This window comes from Dysidea avara, chromosome 7 (assembly GCF_963678975.1).
Source record: "Dysidea avara chromosome 7, odDysAvar1.4, whole genome shotgun sequence".
NCBI classification, from domain to species: Eukaryota; Metazoa; Porifera; class Demospongiae; order Dictyoceratida; family Dysideidae; genus Dysidea; species Dysidea avara.
In genome coordinates this window covers 36,898,934-36,918,528 of record NC_089278.1, presented here as the reverse complement: position 1 = coordinate 36,918,528, position 19,595 = coordinate 36,898,934, and the positions used below count along the sequence as shown (strand labels likewise).

The 19,595-nt window shown below is 36.7% G+C and overlaps 1 protein-coding gene across 1 annotated transcript in view; it reads left to right on the top strand.

Moving 5' to 3' along the window:
• The first annotated feature begins 245 nt into the window (after positions 1–245).
• Positions 246–19,595, top strand: part of LOC136262573 (death-associated protein kinase 1-like) — a 65,233-nt gene continuing 45,883 nt past the window's right edge. Inside the window, exons 1-6 of the mRNA XM_066056905.1 lie at positions 246–478; positions 4,608–4,724; positions 6,369–6,467; positions 10,092–10,190; positions 13,641–13,739; positions 16,996–17,094. Of these exons, the coding sequence (XP_065912977.1) occupies positions 455–478; positions 4,608–4,724; positions 6,369–6,467; positions 10,092–10,190; positions 13,641–13,739; positions 16,996–17,094 (537 nt within the window). The 5' untranslated portion in view covers positions 246–454. The remainder of the gene's footprint in view (positions 479–4,607; positions 4,725–6,368; positions 6,468–10,091; positions 10,191–13,640; positions 13,740–16,995; positions 17,095–19,595) is intronic.

Below are 19,595 nucleotides of genomic sequence, written 5' to 3'. Positions count from 1 at the left end.
TGTATCAACCAGTACCGTATATCCAGTTGCCACATTTTTAGCCCCCTCTTGGGAAATCCCAGATCCGCTCCTAGCATTGACTTTATAGAATCATATTTCATGTTCATGTAGTATGGGCTGAGGGTCTACCAGTGTTCACAGCCTTGCTGCAACAACCAATGATACTAAAATTGTTTAGACAACAATTCAGTCATGCACTGCAAACAATCACACACTCACGTAGCTAAGATTGGCCAGACTATATGCTCAGGTCCTCTTCATCCTAAGCTGATTGATCGATGCATAGTCTATTATCTATGATCGATGTTAATCTCGTGAGGTTGTCATGGCAAAAAGGGCATCACATGACTAAAGCAAGGTGCCTGGAACGTGCATAACACTTTAGAACTGAAAATCGAGGGTACTCGAGCGATCGTTAGTATACCTTAAGTGGTGGAGGGAGGTGAGCAAGGAAATGTCGGAGCCGTCACCAAGTAAAGTAAGTTTTGATTAATAGCCGAATTAATCTATAATCCAGATGATTAAAGACTGCATTAGTAGGTCATAACTTGTAATCCATATTATCAAGAGTATTATAATAGGCAGATAGTGTTGTGGTTACTATTGTTTGTAGTCAGTATACTCTTGATCATGTTTAAACTGTGGGCAGAGCAAGAAGGGGCAGAAAAACAAATTCTGCCCAATTCTGTGATAATGCAAAGGTTTTGGAATTCTATACTTGTACTATGCTAGCTCGCATGGCCAGACCGCTTTTTTCTCTTTGTCATTGGGTAGGGAGAAAAAAGGGTCTGAAACAGTTTGAATCCCACAATCGTCTTGACACTTCACGAGGCTACGTCATAAGCATGCAACCCATGTGCTTAAACTCCATTGTAACAAGAATGTCACAGCACAACAATAAACAAAGTTACTTAAAGAACTAACAATCAATTCAATCTATTATCGCCTCAAAGTCAGCTTTAGATGCTGATCGGTTTATAAATATGCGCTTGCAATTGATTGACGCAAGCGGCTACTATTTGAAAATACATCACGTTTCTTTGGTTAACACCCCCAATTATCTGGGGAGTGCCAAGATGAGTGTGGGATTCGAACTGTTCCAGACCCTTTTTTCTCCCTACCCAATGACAAAGAGAAAAAAGCTGTCTGGCCACGCGATACTAGTACTATGCACCTCTGCAAGTAGTCTTGCATGGCCAGTCCAGTTTTCCCTCATCACGATGTTGTTTAAACCAATTAAAATTTATAAGTGCCATATTGAATTTATTTCGTTAATAATCAATATATTAATATTGAAAGGGACACCCCCCAAAACTACGTAAAATGCTTAAAATGGTGTAAAAACACAGTGATTTTTTCAAAAATTTACGAAAATCACTGTGTTTCAAAAATTTACGAAAATCACTGTGTTTTTACACCATTTTAAGCATTTTACGTAGTTTTGGGGGGTGTCCCTTTCAATATTAATATATTGATTATTAACGAAATAAATTCAATATGGCACTTATAAATTTTAATTGGTTTAAACAACATCGTGATGAGGGAAAACTGGACTGGCCATGCAAGACTACTTGCAGAGGTGCATAGTACTAGTATCGTGTGGCCAGACAGCTTTTTTCTCTTTGTCATTGGGTAGGGAGAAAAAAGGGTCTTGTAGCCACAGTCTTGAAAATAAGGTGGCGTATTCCTTATAAGGAATATGCCACCTTATTTTCAAGACTGTGGCTACAGTAGATAAGTGGGCCCAGCTAAGTTTCTGAATCCGGTTTGTCATTTTGCCCTATGCGTAATGTATTGTGGGATTCACCTGTTACCAAGACTGTGGGAATTCGCCTTAAACTAATTAGTCTAAACACAAAAAATGGTCTGGAACATTTTGTACATGATTAGAGTACTTTTGTACTTTAAAGGAATTGTATGAAGAGTTGTTGCCCTTGAGCGGGCCATTCAGTTTAAAGACAAAAATTAAGGAAAGCCGCTTCGAGAAAGTGCCGCTTGAGTAACTTAGTTTAGAATAGCTTTGTTCTAGTTTCTGTAGGCCTATATAAACAGACACCATGTTTCCTAAGCCAACTTTTAGTGAGATTCTCGTATGTTTTTGACCTTACCATTTCAGTAGATATACAGAATTCTGCTAAAATCAGTAAATTTTATTAGGTTCACAATCCCAATGGCTAGTTTTAATATGCTTCTGAAGGTGACTGCATTTATAGGCCAGCTGCCTGCTGCACAATGAGCATACTAGTCTATTACATATGTCCCCTAGCTACTAGAGTTTAGAAACATTGTGCAAATGGTGTGAAGTCTGGTTTTTAAGCTGCTGGACTGAAACTTGCTTAGCTAGTAATCAGAATTTTGCCAGATATTATTTTTTCAGAGGCGCTTATATTTTCTAGTTGGTATAAACATCATGTGAGACACTGTGATGGGGAAAAAGTGGATTGGCCATGCAAGACTACTTGCAGAGGTACCTAGTACAAGTATAAAATATTGTGAAGTGTATCAAATTCCAAAAAAGCTGGATCTTTGTGGGTCCCTGGGTCCACTATTCATACTTCCCCATAGATAATAGACAATGTATTAAGTAGGTGAGTCTATTATTTGTGGTTCCACCTCAGTTACATGTCTCAGGACCCAGTTACATAACTAACTACTCACAAGTCCATTATTGTACACTAAGAATTGACTGGTATTAGTTGAGTGCTTGCTGTTAGTGTTAAAGCAAGTGGTAGTCACTTCCATCAGTTTAGTGGCAGTGCTTGATCTAATGTGATCAAGGGTCTGATTTAGGGTACATCAAGTGATCAAACATGATTAAATTTGGTGATCACAAAACTACCATAATGTTTTTGTGAATACACTTTAAAACTGTTGTGTCCATAAGACACCAAAATATTCCAGTACAAGACATTTTGGTGTCCAGGGGGTACTTCAGCAGCTTTTATGTTATAGTTAAAGCACCACCACATGTGTGTATGGAAAATACAGCACAAGGGGGCGTGTCAAGAGGCTAGTACAGCACGAGGCTAAGCTGAGTGCTGTATTTGCCTCAAGACACCCCCGAGTGCTGTTTTTTTGTACACACAAGCAAGGCGGTGCTTTAAGTGTTATATTGTACTTCCTGGTCATCTGGTTCGGAGCGATTTTCTCTAGTACTCAAACCGCTGCGATTTTTATTTTCAGGATATCAGTAAGTGTTTATATAATCTATTTCTAGTCGTAGAATGAACTAATAGGATTAGTTAGGCTAGTTTTAGCGATTTACAATGTTACGCACATGATCAATCGTGCTGTCTTAGTGGAGTCGTGTCTAAATAGGTTCGTGATCAGATGATCAGTAAGTGTTTATATAGTATATTTCTAGCCATAGAACGAACTGGTAGGATCTCTTTGGCTGGTTTAGCAATTTACAGTGTGTTGTTTTCATAACATTCTGTAAAAAGAATTCTCCGCATAACTGCACAGTATTTGCAAGTTTGCCCAATTAAGTGCATAACAGTTCTGTATGAATCATACAGTACAGTTATGCAGCTAATAAGTACTGTATGAACAATACACTACGCGGCATCACTTTGATCCTTTCACGCAAAGTATAATATATACCGCACAGTAATGGCCCATCTAGTGGCCTATTGGTTGGGTTGTTGTATTTACCATATAGCATGTTTTTATTGCAAGACATTACTTTTAGCATTTGTTAAATTTGCGAGAATTTTGCAGCCATGATAACATGATTTTGCAAAGGTCACATGCTGTTGAAAGCTTCATCATTAAACTATCTGGAAAGATATATTTGCCCAACCAAAGTTGTGTACTGTAAAAGAAAGTTGAAGCAAAAAGTGCATAAGAAAAGGTGTATGTGACTCGAGCTAACAATCTTTGCTCAAGGAAAAAATGATTGCCTGCAGGCTTAGCTTGCTAGCAAGGGTCCAGCTCTTTATTAAAGCTTTCTCCCAGCCCATCAGGCTAGTTAAACAATGGAACGACTCAGACATGAAAGACAACAGGGGAAAAATTATGTAACAGTTGTATATACAACACTGGACAGGTGTTTTTGCTTTTACTCTGCTAGTAACAGAAACAGTTGATTGTTACAAATGTTGCCACATTGCCTTTTCAAGGGATAGTCACTTTTATATTGTCTGTTGAAACACAGCTGGGATCAAGATTCAATCAAAGGGCTTGTGCACAGTGAATCAAGTGATCAAGGCATCCACAAAAGTGGTGATCAAGCACTTTTGAAAGTGAACTTTTAGCAACACTAAGAATTTACTAGGCTTTTACGGTTGATCAAGAGATCAAGGCTCTTTTACAGATGAAATCAAACAATCAAAACAAAATTTAGGCAATCAAAATTCTTGATGGCTAGTGTATCAACTGCATGGCAGTATAGAAGTGACTACCCCTTGCTTTATTGCACATATCTTAACTAACAGGAAGATTTAAATTTTAGCAATGATCTTCTGTTGCTAAATTTCCTGCTGCAGAAATTTCAGACACTATAATAACCCACTGTATGACATGTGTTTTGGTGTATCCTATAGTATTATTGGATCATGTGAGGTGTTATGGTTTCACTAATCAGTCACCATGGTGATACTTTACAGGAGGAACTGGATCGGCTACTAAAGGCAGCCAATGATGGTAATATAAGTGACCTACATTACCTATTGGAGGACAAAAAGTGGGATGTGAATACAAGAGGTCCTGATGATGATCCATGGGTGAGTTGTAGTTGGTATAGTTGTCTATAGTGTAGTATTGTGTAGAGTGAGTAGTGTGTTTATTACAGATGTATACAATTTTTTGTATAAGAAATTTCAGTTTGGAAATTATTTTTGATTGCCATTTGTTTCATTTTCTGGTGAAAATTATAATCCCAGTAAATTATATATCATCAAATAAGTCACTATACCTTTAAGGAATATGGTTTCTCTGAGCTGTGTGAGTCACAACACTTACTTAACACAAAAAGTAGGGTCTGGAATGGGACATTGATGGGTCACTTATTTGGCCTTCATGTTGAGTGCACTATTTGACTGCTGTTAAGTTGTTCATTACAGAAACTTCATTTAAACAACTATTCCAGGGGAGTAAAGCTTCTATAGTGAAATGTTTGTTGCAGCTGGTATGCAATAGAGAGCTATAGTACAATGGACATGCTGGGTTCACGCTTAAGATGGAACTGAACACACAACAAATTAAATACAAGCCTCATGTGTAATGAGCTATTATAGGATGACCCCAAATCTCAGATAGCGTGTACTACTTGATTAATTCTGAAAGGTTTTGATAGCTTGAGATGATGTAGTACAGTGTAGCTTGTGAAATAACACAACTTTATTTTACGACCATCTAATTATGAAGTTACAAGCTAATTGCATCAATAACTTGGCCAGTTACAATGAACAACCCATCACTAAGCCACTTCAATTTCAATTGTTTCACACTTTGTATACTTTTCCTTTTTTTGTAGATACCGTAGAGACGGGTTGTTAAGCACATGCGCTTATAATTTTTGGAGAAACCTTTTGTAAGAAATCATACTATCTGTTAGGCGCATACGCCTAATAAACAATTATGTTGTGTTTACATGGAATCACTGTGTTGCAATAGAGGAGTTAGTAGTTCGTGCCAGTCACCACGCCAATGTGTAAGATATTTAGCTCTATTTCTGGGTGACATCCTTCGTAATGAACAAGAATATTGTAATCCAGAAGGCTGATTTGCTGTATACACAGTGAAGGGAGACCTCAAGGAAGACCTCAAGGGAGACCTCAAGGAGACTTAAGCGACATTCACTTTCCAGCGTTTCTTCCTGTATGTAGCTTTGTCGTGTGTCGAGCCTTGCATTTCCCATGTGTGCTTATCAGCTATATGGTTAATCACAAGAAATGTTTGTGCGCTTAACAAATAATATGTGTACGTGCTTAATTGACAAATGTGATTAACAACCCAACTCTACGGTATGGCACAATATGAGGTATATTATGTTACATGTTGTACACACACACATAGTGGGGTGGGTTTCCATGGTAGTATAAATGATCATCCAGCCATGGTTAGTAGTCCTGAACTACATTTTTTGTTAGTTTGTTGTCCCTACTCTAAACTTTTAGTCTACCTTGGAATATCAAGATCATGACTACACCCTTCATGATATTCAGTATTTGTGTCTCTAGTGAGGTAGTAGTTAATTTATAGCGCTCAATAACCATATAAGGTATACCCTTATGTTAATCCTTCATTTTGGTACATTACTATCCACTGTATTCAGTACAATAGAAGTGGTACAGTATAGTGACCTCATCTGTCTCACTATAGTCACTACATGATGTCTTATTACATGTCATTGTCTATTACTATAGTACAACAAGACGTTGCTACTGATCACCGCACAATATGCACAGTTGGAAGCTTTTAAGCTCCTACTCACCAAAGGAGCAGACATTCATGCTAAGGATAAGGTGATTATTATAATGTGTAATTACTGTTGGTGGGTGTGGCTTGTCCATTACCATAGGTGATGAACTAAGGCCATGACAAATTAATCTTTTGTTTCATGAATGCAGCAGATCAATGTTTTGGCAAACCCAAAATAAACGCAAATCACGTAGATCTCTTAAAATAATTGCTAATATGGCTATAGACTCTTTAATAATGTGCAAGCAGTAATAGTGTAGTAGCAATGGGTAGAAAATGGAGCTCCATCACTTTATTTCGGAAGGACTTTAGCTTTTGCACCTGTCAAGATAGGGATACTCTAATAGAGCAGTCATGTAAACTCCAGCAAAACAGTCAGTTGCATTTTACATTATTTACTTTTCGACCTGCCGGGTCACTACTAGAGGGCAAACAATCCGGGAAACATATGATTAATTTGGTATGGCCTAATTGTAGTCTTACTAGACATATTAATGATCTTACTAATTTGTCTAATAATATTGATATTTTTAAATACCATGTATAATGTAACTACTACTAGACAGTCCAAGTAGCGTTTGTTGTAACTTGTTGATAATAATAAAATTTGTGTCAGATCAAAATACAAGGAGTAGGGCTATGAATCAATTGTGATTAATCAAATGATCAATTGGCAGTGTTGGGGCAATTACTTTTTAAAAGTAACTAGTTACATATTACTTGCAACTGAACTATTTAGTTACAGTTACATATTACCCATAAAATAAAGTAACTATAATAATATTACATATTATATTACTTTGTGTCCACAGCCTTAAGCTGTCACGTGTGAAACTACCACCTTATCACGTGACATGATTGCGTTGTTGGACAATGTGCAAATCTTGGTTATAAGTAAGAAGCTGGTGAATAAGCTTCATTCAGTAGGCTTCATTACTTCGTTGTGGCTAGGCATTACTTAGTGGATTAGTAACGAGATTAGTAACTTCGTTACTTGTAGTAATGATGTTATGTAATATTACACTCATTACAGTAACTTCATTACTTATGTAGGTAACACATTACATTTGTAAGTAAAGTAACTTGAGTTATATTACCTGTTTTTATAGCATATTCATTATATTACTTTGTTACCACAAAAGTAATAATTATTATGCAACAAGTTACATAAGTAATGTGTTACCCCCAACACTGTTAATTGGTTATTACTGAGGGTGATTAATAACAGGGAAATATCCAATTAATCAGTTGGATCACATGACCACAAGATTGTTTACTGTTTTCATCATTATCAGTGCACTAAAGTTATTCTGCCTTTTCTGGACTCCTATATCATAGCATCACTTTTCACCTTATTTTTCTTTCAAATGATACGTTTGACTAGTATAGGATGACTACACAAAGTGATTACATTGAAAAAGGATGAAGTCAAGTATTTGGTTGATTGACTGATTATAGAGAGCCATCCAATAATTAGTTTTCTTGTCCTCAGGACACAGCTCTAACAGAAGGGAGCCTGAGGGTTGAAGTTTACATGTTTGGTGGCTTGTACAAATAACAACTGTCATTATGTTGCTAAGAGACAGTACATTTTTACATCTCCTGCCCGATCTCAATGGAGTGACTAGAAATGTATCTCTTTTACTACACTAAACTACAAAAATACATTGTGTACGCTCTAAAATGTGTACTCAACATACAATCAATTTTAGGTTGCTTGTGAATGCAATTGCACAATTCGCACACACAATGTGATTTTCAAACGTGATCATGTGAATGCTTATGTGCAATGCTTTAATGTGTTGAATATCTACCTCAGTATGTTTTGTCTAGCAATCTAAGAAGGCGAAAAATGTAGTTGCGTTATTAACCCTCTTACCGCCACAACCGCCATATGGCGGTTTCGATTATAAACACCCGTAGCATCACATTCTAAACGCTCTGTAACTTCAGTCGAGCGTTTTAGTAGCCCTTGCACTTATCCTGTAGTGGGTACGCCCTTACATGAATGGGAACAGGGATAACTGGTCTCTTGTGCACTATTGCACGGTTAGATGATGCAATCGTGTACTTTCGGAACGTCGATAACAAGCATTGTAGATGATTCTTCGACGTGATAATGGCACTACTAATAAAGAGAAACAGTAAGGAGAGAGATTATATAGGTTGGAGTGACGTATTGCTACTTTTGTATGCCTCAAAACAGTGACCTCATTCTTGTATGCGGATGCGCACTTGCTCAAATGCTTGAAAACCTGATAATCACTTCCACTGTAAACAGGTTAGTGATGTTTATTGTATTATTATAAACAGTGCTAGCCAGTAAAGTAGTGAAATTTCACATTTGGTTTCACTTAGATCGATTTTCGTACTTTGAGCGGATTAAAAGGAGCTTGGTTGAAAGAAAACAGCTCGCGTGTCCAAGCAATCGCGTTCAAATGCATTCGCAAGCAACCTGAAATTGACTGTACATTTCATTGTTGTATTTTTTATTAATGAATTGACAAATGCAAAATACAAAGTGAGTCCTACTTACAGCTTTATACATGATGTATTATGGTGTGTATTGTACAAGCTAGTGGCAAGCTACAATTGCTCCAAAACTTCAAATCACCACAAGGATGGATTTAGCAGTATGACTGGTATGGTTTCAGCCTTGAACAACAAATAATATTGAAAGTCAGAAATAGCTTGCTCTGAATACTCAAACATATAGCAACTCTCAAAATCCTTCATCAGCATTGGTCACAGAGAGAGAGTAGAAGAAAATATCTCACTAAAATCTGCTAAAGAGATCGATATCAAAATACTCTAAAAGAGCAGTCAGCATTACATAATGATTATGACACTATAAACAATAGTAACATCACTGAGTGTGGCATTATAATTGACTTATAACCAGCTGTCTGCAAGTGATGAAATGCTATATGCAGCCTGTAACTATGTGGTATGTTTTTTTACTATGTTAAATGTGAATGGAATTTTACACTATCAATGATGTATGGTACAGCTCAAACGCAACATCGTCTCGCGAGAGTGCAAGCAATTAAAAAACTCACTAATTAAAGGGCGTGACACTCTTTTTGCTTCTGAGTATTCATCTCAAACTAAACAGGATGAATACTTGTGAACAAAATGAGTGCCTTGCCCTTTACTTAGCGAGCTTTTAAATTACTCCCACTCTCGAGAGATGACATTGCATTTGATCAGTACTATACACTGTAGCGCCATTAAATTTCATGTACCAGTTAAAATCTCAAATTTTCTGTGTATGGGGGAAGGGGATAAGTCTAGTTTACACAATGGTAGTTACAGCTACTCAGATGGCCTCACCATCATCTCATTGCTAGATCCATGCAGCTATGCACTAGGTACATATTTCTACAAGTCTAGTTTTTGTTCAATGGATCACACGTAGTATTTTATAATCCACACTGTATTGCACCCTGTGCACTTGTAAATGTGTTCTGTGAGAGATTTCCAGTTAGCTATATGATAGTTACACAACAGATAACACTACAGTGTATGTGTCACTAGAAGTGTAGCTGGATGGGTATATAGCAGATTATAGCATAGTTGGGGTAGTAATGTATGTTGATAATTGTTAACAATTTTTAGTGTAGTGTTATGATGATTGTTGTAGTGATGATCTGTTTGTGTTGTTTTAGGCTGATAAGGCAGCACTCCATTGGGCTGCCTTTGGTGGAGATAGTACCATAGTGAAGGAGTTGATCAAGTCAGGACTGGATGTTAATGCCATCAGTCAGGTAAGCTAGTATAGTAATGAGATGTTGGTAGTAACTGTTGTGTACATGTTAACTGTTAAACAAGTAGTATTGTTGTCTGAGTGTGTAGCATTAGATGATGTGTAGAGTTATGACCTCTATGATCATGTGTGTATGTGTGTTATGTGTCTGGTGTAGTATTGATTGTGTGGTATATGTAGTGATGTGTATGGGATGACATCTCACTGGTCTGTGTTACTCTGTGGGAAATTGTCATCCTCCAAGTTTGCTTTATCAAAATTCAAATTGCGATACAAAGGTTGAAGGTGCAAAATTTTTGTTGATACAGAAATGATAGCCGATATAGTACATGACATGATAGTAAAGTGACTATTGTAATAAGGTCACTTGTTGTTGATTTTATGTTACAGATCCCCCGGGGCTGCGTTGTTATACATATCTTAGTGCCTGTGTAAATTTGTTCATTATTATGACATTGCAAAAGTGTCCGCCATTATTCCATCATCTCAGTGATTGTATGGGAGTAGTAAACGAATTCACTTACGTAGGCATAGAGGAAAGCAAGCTAGATGGGCTAAAGAATCACCTAAAAGCCAGGAGATTGATATGCTCTAATAGAGCATTCAACTTGCTATAATAAATATAATGTAATGAGCCACCATCCCACATTGGTTTAGGTTAACTTTCCTGATCTGAAACATGTTTGGCCTAATAACAGTGTAGTAAACTAGAGTGGTATGGACCTTATCCACTTTGACGTCACAGCATAAAAATGACAGTGATAGTGTGGGAACTTTGTACAGGGTTGTATTGGGAGTGATAGCATTTTGCTATGATAATGTTTATGTACAGCAGCAAGGGAAAGGGAAGGCATACTATACGTATAGTCCTCGAATTTACTAGAAGCTACATACTAACCGCATACGCTAAAAATATTCCTGCTTGAGGTAACTGGGCGTCCAAAAATTTCTGCTAAGATTTTAGAAATCCTCTTTGCAGAAGGTTTTGAAAGTTCTGGGATGGTTAGTGGTGAAATTGAAGACCACTTGTCAAAAAAATTAAATCCAGAGACCTGTAATCCTGTATCACTTATAACAAATGTATTTCATTTAAGTAGTTAAGTATGTGTAGTGTAGTTATAACATGGAGTGTACTTTCTGGCTGTTGGCGTGTGTTGCCAACAGACCAGTGGTGTTTTCACCATAAAGTTATTGTTAAATTAAATTAATATCTTGAAGGAAAGTTGATAAGAAGGTATGCTAAAAAAAGCCTTAATCCGCGAGAAACCTTGGTTCAAATGCCGTGATTTGTTCTGTAAGTCGGTAGTTTCACAGCTATAATCTGGAGATTCCTTACACAGTACCCCTATGAACCTGTCAATGTACTTCTGCCCATTCGCACTACTCTCTTTTGAGATGTTAATGCAATGCCCCATATACTTTACCTGGGATTGGTCCTGAAGCATGGGGAGTTGTTCATAGCATCTTGAAAATGAACAATGCTAATGGGCCAAAGCACACATATATTATTGACAGGATCGTAGGGGCACTGTGTAAGGAATCTCCAGATTGTAGCTGTGAAATTACGACTTACGGAACAAATTACGGCATTTGAACCAAGGTTTCTCGTGAATTAAGGCTATTTTAGCATACCTTCTTATCAACTTTTCTTTGAGATTTTTTGACAAGTAGTCTTTCATTTCACAACTACCCACCCCAGAACTTTCAATTATTCTTAAAACCTTCTGTAAAGACCATTTCTAATATATTCGCAGAAATTGTTGGATGCCCAGTCTCCTCAAGCAGGAAAGTTTTTAATATATGTGGGTTAGTATGTGGCTTCTAGTAAAGTCATGGAATCCCCTATATACTTACTTAAAAGACAAACGTGCACAGTTTTGTATCCATATCAAAACTTTGGTCTGGTTTCTCATGGTGGGATTATTTGACATCACCACATCATGCTGTACTCTTAGTGAGTTTCCTATAGTGGTCTAGTACAGTAATGTCACTGTGACATCTATTCTCCTCATCATTAGTCACACTGATGTCACTCCACAATCTACTCCACCATGACATAGTAGTGTTGAGTAATAATATCTTATACTGAGTAATCTTGGTAATGAAGGACCAATATTCTTCACCTTGCTGAGTATTCATGTTAAAACCCTTTAACTGCTAAGGATGCCATATGGTGTCCTCAGGCTATAAACCCGACAGTGATAGAGATTTATACACTATAACATTCTTCATGCACTAAACCAACAAAACACTGGAACATGGGTAATCTAATCCTTGATGTACTAGCATTGCTAGTAATGTTACATAATCACCTGTTATCATGTACAGTAGAGAAGGTTATGATTTTGTAATGCAATTTTTTTGTGAGATGGATTTTAGGCCATGTGTGTGTTTACGCACATGTGGTTGTAGTTGTGAAAGCACCTGATAGCCAGTCTTAACTTGTATTGCTTCAATTATAAACAGACTAACAATGTTTATTGTATTGTAAGGAACATTAGAACAATGTTTACTAATGGTTGAACATGCTCACAAATCAATTTTTACGATTTATGGTTTATAACATTCTTGTGGTTCCCGTTATGAACAAGACTGAAGTAGCTGTATAATCAAATTGTTTAGACAATAGCAAACATATTATAGACAGGTTCAGAACATTTCATGGTTTGGTTTGTCACTTTAACCCTTCAAATCTGGAATTAATTTTGAACATGAAATAATGTGTTACAGAGCTTTCCCTAGTGAAATAAAGTAGATCAGTAAAAATGTTAATTTGCTACCAACATCAAAGTCAAAATTTTAATTATATTCTTTTTACCACATCAAAAGAATTTCTAGTAAAGTAGAGTGGTAAGCCCCTGTGTAAGTACGTATTATAGGCAGGCGTCAGGTTTCTGTTAACAAAATAGTAACCATGGTAACAGTGTATGGTCATGTGCGACTATACATGTTGTGAGTAGATTGTGACCGAATTGTGTAGTGGTATAGTTTGATAGTGTAATAGAATTTCATTATTACAGTGTAATGTGCTCATATACAGGTTTAGTAGGAGTGTCCACCATCAGTAAATTGATCAGACAAGTTGACCACACTCAACTGGTTTAGAATTATAAATGAAAACAGTCTTGTTGTTTGAGTTATAGTAGATCATGTGATAGCAGCCATACTAGTGTGGTGTGGTCCTGTTTAGTAGGTGTATAATTTTTATTGGATGATATTTATGGTAGAGTGATGGTCGTACACTGGTAGTTATGTTAAAGTTATTAACACTTTGTTAGGTGATGTGATTACTGGCTACACATTCACTATTTGTGGTCAATAACTTCAAATGTTATCATAAACACTCCTCCATATTAGTTTGGATAATTGACTCTCGACTATTATTGTTGATGTGTAGTAGTGTAGCTAGTATGTTGTGGAGTTAATTGTCATCAAATATAATTCACTATAGTATCAATGGACACCCCTACATTTTGCAGCCCTAAATGGACACCATGAAGTTTTCCAACTTCTACTCAAAGCAGGAGCTAAACTGGATGTGGTTGATGAAGTTAGTGATCATAATTTATTAATAATGAGGTTATGTGTATAGTGGTATAGTATTAGTGTAGTAATCACACAAATTAAGATGGCTGTCAAGTGGATAACAGGAGACCTTGCTACAATAAACTTTATACCCTATGAAACCATCTGTTGTGTAATAATCTGTATGGTTAGAGTAGTTGTGTGGGATTATCTTAAACTAGTTAACTTAGTCACGACAATGCTGTTAATTCTTGTTGAGGTGATCATGTGTAGATAATAGTATTGCAGCATCCCCCAGTACGGCTTTTGTAGAATAGAAATGTCCACTGAACAATTATACATAATCATGACTGATCATTTGACCGCCACCTTAATCTGTTATATAATGTACCATATTGTGTTGAATTATGGCCAGGCATTTTAAGCAACTTTTACCCCGCACTATACTATACCGGCATTTATATACATGACCATCATTCATGAGCCAACTTATACCTCAGTGTTGTACTCTCCGTGATGTCTTCCTACTTAATCATGTGTCACAGATTCAAGCTATATAGGAACTCTATAAAACGTTCTTCGCTTCATCATTTATAATATGTTCATTTGAGACCAGGTGTTTATTCAAAACCAGGAAAAATTTCTCTCCAAAATTGCAGCCTTGATCAAAATGGCTTTGTTTGAGATTTGTCAACGCATAAAAAAAATTATTCCCTCCTTGAAATTTTGGATGGTGGCAATCTGCAAGAACTTTCCCACTCAAAAGAATCCCGCTTTGTGGTATTAGAAATACTGTATGTTATATTATCCAGTGAAATGAGTATTGGACTTGTTGTGTTAAGGTACCTTGCAAAAAAGTGAAATAGCTACCCATTCTATTAGCATGGCTATTTTATTAAAAACATGACAACTATATAGTGTAACCATAGTGATAGATGTCTCCATTGTGGAGTAAAATGATGGTTGCTTGGCAACACTGCAAACATTACTAAGGTATAATCCTTTGGTACTATAGGAATGGCTGCTAAGTTTGATCACTCTGTAACAGTAATTGTTGATTGCATAACAGTTGCTATGGTTATCGGATTGATTTTTATCAAACATAAACAGAGAACTACAATGAAAAGTAATTTTTTGCTTTGTGAATCAGCTGAACAGAATGAGTCAGTCAGACCAGTCTGACCATAAATGTAGTATATGGGATTAATGGTACGAGAATTGTAAACAGGAAAGGGTGAAATAGTCCATCATATAGCTGAACATGACTTCTTCTTGTTTACAAAGTGAGAACTATTAATCCAATATACGGTAGTCCCTCACTTATCCGCCTGTACCATCATTTATCTAAAATTGATAATGACTGTTCTATTAGAGTATTTTGTTTGTAGATGGTTTATTAGAGTAAGGGTGTGTTCTATTGGAGTATGTGAACAAAGTTCTGAATATAAATGAATGGGCTGAACAGTTAACTTATCTGAACACTTTTTATCATAGCCTGAGACCATTGAAGTTTAGATAACTGATGGTCTACTGTACTACAACAAGCAATCCTATTACATCTACTAATACAGTTAAACTAGTACAAATCCAGTCACCTGTTAGACACAATATGTGAACTTTATTGAGTAGTTGTGACAAGTCACTATACATGGTTTGTACAGTGACCATATTCCACAGTGACAGAACTAACAGTGTTAACATATTTGGTTATTGTGAGTGTGGCCTAGACTAGTATTGTGTGGTGTAGCTAGGGCCCGCCAATTATTTTTATCTATTATGCTATGCTGCACTGCTCAAAATTTGCCTATTACGTATGCTTAAATTAATGCTCAATATTTACCTATTATGCTGAAATTATGCTCAATATTTATACCAGTTTTTCTAGTAAATTTGCACTTTATGGGAAAACAGTAAGTTGCTGAAGCACAGACTATAAATCCTTGCTTGTCAAAATGCATGTCACAGAAAAGATCGATATACTCTAATAGAACAGTCAGCTATCTGATTATTCTCTGACTGTTCTATTAAAGTATATCGATCTTTTTCTGTGATATGTATTTTGATAAGCAAGAATTTATGGTAATGCACAAGTGTCCTGCCTATTATGCTAGCATTATGCTCAATGCTTTCAAGCACCTATTATGCCAGCATAATCGGCAGGTTCCTAGGTGTGGCCCTATACATGGATACATTGTTAACAGTTCACACAAAAGAGAAAGAGAAATGATCACTACTGCTTTTTCCTGCCTACCTTCCAGTCTGGTTCACCACATAAACATGTATGACACCTTATCCTTCTACACACTGGATGATATTTCAAGTGCTGCAGAGTGTAATATGTGCCAGTAAAATAAATTTTCACAATTGCTCAATCAGAAAGTACATTGTAAAATTGTTAATTCTAAACTTTAAAAATAAGTAATTATTTTACTCACATGACTTTTATATGTCATGATTCACTTTGAATAATGTTAAAGCTTTCCCTATACTCCTTAGTGTGTAGAAAATGAAAGCGTTTCCAAGAAAGAAGTAACAATGGTGAAGTTTCTACTGTGCTGTAAATAAATTCCTATAATTTGCATGCCCTTTACTGTAGGAACACATAACAATGATCAAGACACACGGTAGTGTGTCATGCGGCCAAGAAAGCCGGCACGTCACATTGTGAGTATAATTATTGGAAGAAACAAAGCACTATTTTCACGCATACGTAGCTCTGTGCTTCCTTCACGAATTGGAATCATTTTTATACTGCGGATGCCCCTCACCTTCAGCATCCCACATAGCAAATTTGAGCAAAATTGGCAAACGCCACCGTGAAATAGAAGCCTTCAACAATCTGCTTAATTTCTTTGTATTTTCTTCTTCGTTTAGGGGGCTTGGGGGGCTTAGATTATTCTTTTTGCACACCTAACAAAAATCATTATAAAATGCGAATGTGTAGTTCGATTGTCTTGAACTTTGGTACACTTTGAGAACAAAGGTGGGTTAAAAGTAAATATAAACACTCGGGTGTCTATGCAGGTAAATATGGTACAATTAAAACTCTTTAATTGGGTAGTCACCAGAATTCTGGATATGTGGCCAGCAGCACCTGCCCATGTACTGTAATAAAGTTAATAGTAACATGTTGTAATGATTTGTTGTTGGTATATTAGTTTCAGGATATATTGTGCAAAATGATCAAGTTTGATAGTAACTTTATGTTGTAGCTATGTACATTGTACAAACATGACAACTTAAACTACTCATTCACTTCTTCATGATTTGTGTTGTTGTAGGGTAATCAGACCACACTCCATTGTGCTGCTATTGGTGGAGATAGTACCATAGTGAAGGAGTGTATCAAGTCAGGACTGGATGTTAATGCCATCGATGATGTAAGCTAGTATAGTAATGAGATGTTGGTAGTAACTGTTGTGTACATGTTAACTGTTAATGTTGGTCACTCACTTGTTATTCTCTAGCCTAGTTGATTATCAGTTGTCTGTTGCTTCTCCTCCCACAAGCTAATGATTGTGGGGGTGGTTTGGTATCTGTACAGAGTCTTGGCTTCCTTTTGGGATAAACCTCCAACTCTACTCAAGGCCAATGGGAAAAATGGGCTTTAATTTGAGGCAACAGATACTTGGGTATAAGGAAGAATTTAGTGTCAGGAATTGTTTTCGCACCACCAAGTTCTTCATACCCAAGCATGATGATGGGTACAATTTATGCCTACGTGATATGCAGAAGCCATCCTAGGTGAGACCCTGTACTATCACTGTCCCTCTATAAGGAATGGAGGTGCTGCGTAGCAACCAGAGCTAGTATTGTTCTGTTTGTGGTGGCACAGAAAGAGGCACAAGCCTGCAATGACAACAGTGTACCAGAATACAGGTGCACCTCCTTTGGCCTTGTAGCAAACATGTGCCAATAAAGCAGGTGGCATGTTGGTACTCCAAATATGTGCCCATCAAGCAAGAGGCATGTTGGTACTCCCAGTGTGAGAAAAATAGCATTTGCTGGCTTTTGCGGCGTGCTGACTTCTGGTAGAATTCATGTCCCTTTAAGGGGTTAGCATTGGCTATGTGTTATGGCCAGTGGCTGTGGTAGTCTGATCATGGTGGTGGACCAGCAATTTCAATTATGTAGTCTGTGGACTGGATGTCTGACAGCACCATCTGCATTGGTAGAGAATAACACACAGCAAGGAACACACATACAGCAAAGCAGTAACTATAGTGTAGTGAGCTGTGCTATGTGACCTGCCATTATATGTGTACAGTGCAGTAGCTATGCACCATACAGGCTGCTCTCCAGCAGTAGTGGTCTAGACACTAATACATATTGACCAGAGGTTGTCTGGTTGTCAAACATTCCCTGCACATATAGTGTTTACACATTCAGTATATTCACACACATGTACAAGGGTATGTGATTCAATGTAATTTTAGTATGTGATTGAACGTCTGTCTTGTGAGGTAATCTGTTGGGTGAATTTATACAAGTATATAGGAACAAATCTGTCTGCATGCTTAGAGCAACCCATTGGCCGCTGAAATAAATTGTATACTTGTGGCTATGTGCTTATACCTATATAGCCATATTACCTAGCTAGTGAAGTGGTGGGAAAGATATGGGTAACATTCTTGAGTAGGTGATGGACTGACCGTGTGTTACGTACTTGCTGCGCATGCGTTGTTACTCCAAATAATGCTGTTTTCTAGATAATGCTCTCCTTTAGTTAGCAAAGGTGTGTGTGGTGTTTGCTCCCACCATTAACTATGTTTAAAGTCTTTAAACTTCATTTAAACAAGTAGTATTGTTGTAGGAGTGTGTAGCATTAGATGATGTGTAGAGTTATGACCTCTATGATCATGTGTGTATGTGTGTGGTGTAGTATTGATTGTGTGGTATATGTAGTGATGTGTATGGGATGACATCTCACTGGTCTGTGTTACTCTGTGGGAAATTGTTATCGTCCAATTTTGCTTTCATTAAAATTCAAATTGCAATAGTAATGCTCAAAAAATAAATCTTGAATACCATGTTGTGTGTGTTATGTGTCTGGTATAGTAGTGATTGTCATATGTGTATACTAACATTGGTGGAGTTCTCCTAGTAAGTATGTTATTCATTCAAGTAGGGTGATAGATTATGACTGGTAACTGTGCGTGCCCTACGTGCAGAACTTTATTGCCTTACTAGTGGGGCAAAAAAATTATTAATTTTCAACAAGTAGAATAGGGATCAAAGATTTGATTTTGAAAAAAACTGCGTAAACAAGAAGTAATAGGGATGATAATCCACAAAAATTCTATGCATCATCAGTTCAAAGCAAGTTATTTGAATAGTGTACACTCAATTTGCGATTCCTATTTCAACATTTTAACAAAATTTAACCACAAGTTGAAATAGGAATCGCAAATTGAGTGTACACTATTCAAATAACTTGCTTTGAACTGATGATGCATAGAATTTTTGTGGATTATCATCCCTATTACTTCTTGTTTACGCAGTTTTTTTCAAAATCAAATCTTTGATCCCTATTCTACTTGTTGAAAATTAATAATTTTTTTGCCCCACTAGTTTCATGATTTTTTTCATGTCCATGCACATGGACTACTTCTTAAATATACGTTCAACAGTACATGATTGTTTAATAAAGAAACCCATTGTAATATGTCAGGATTATCAGCATACGCTAATTTTGAAGCTATTTTAGAAGCCTCTTTCTTTTTGTCAGGACTATCAGCATATGCTAATTTTGAAGCTATTTTAGAAGCCTCTTTCTTTTGCTCAGGATTGCTAGAATATGCCATTCTAGCAGCACTTTTACACATATCAGCATTAGCCATGTAGTAATGTTTACGGTCAGTGCAAATTTCCTCCCTAGCAT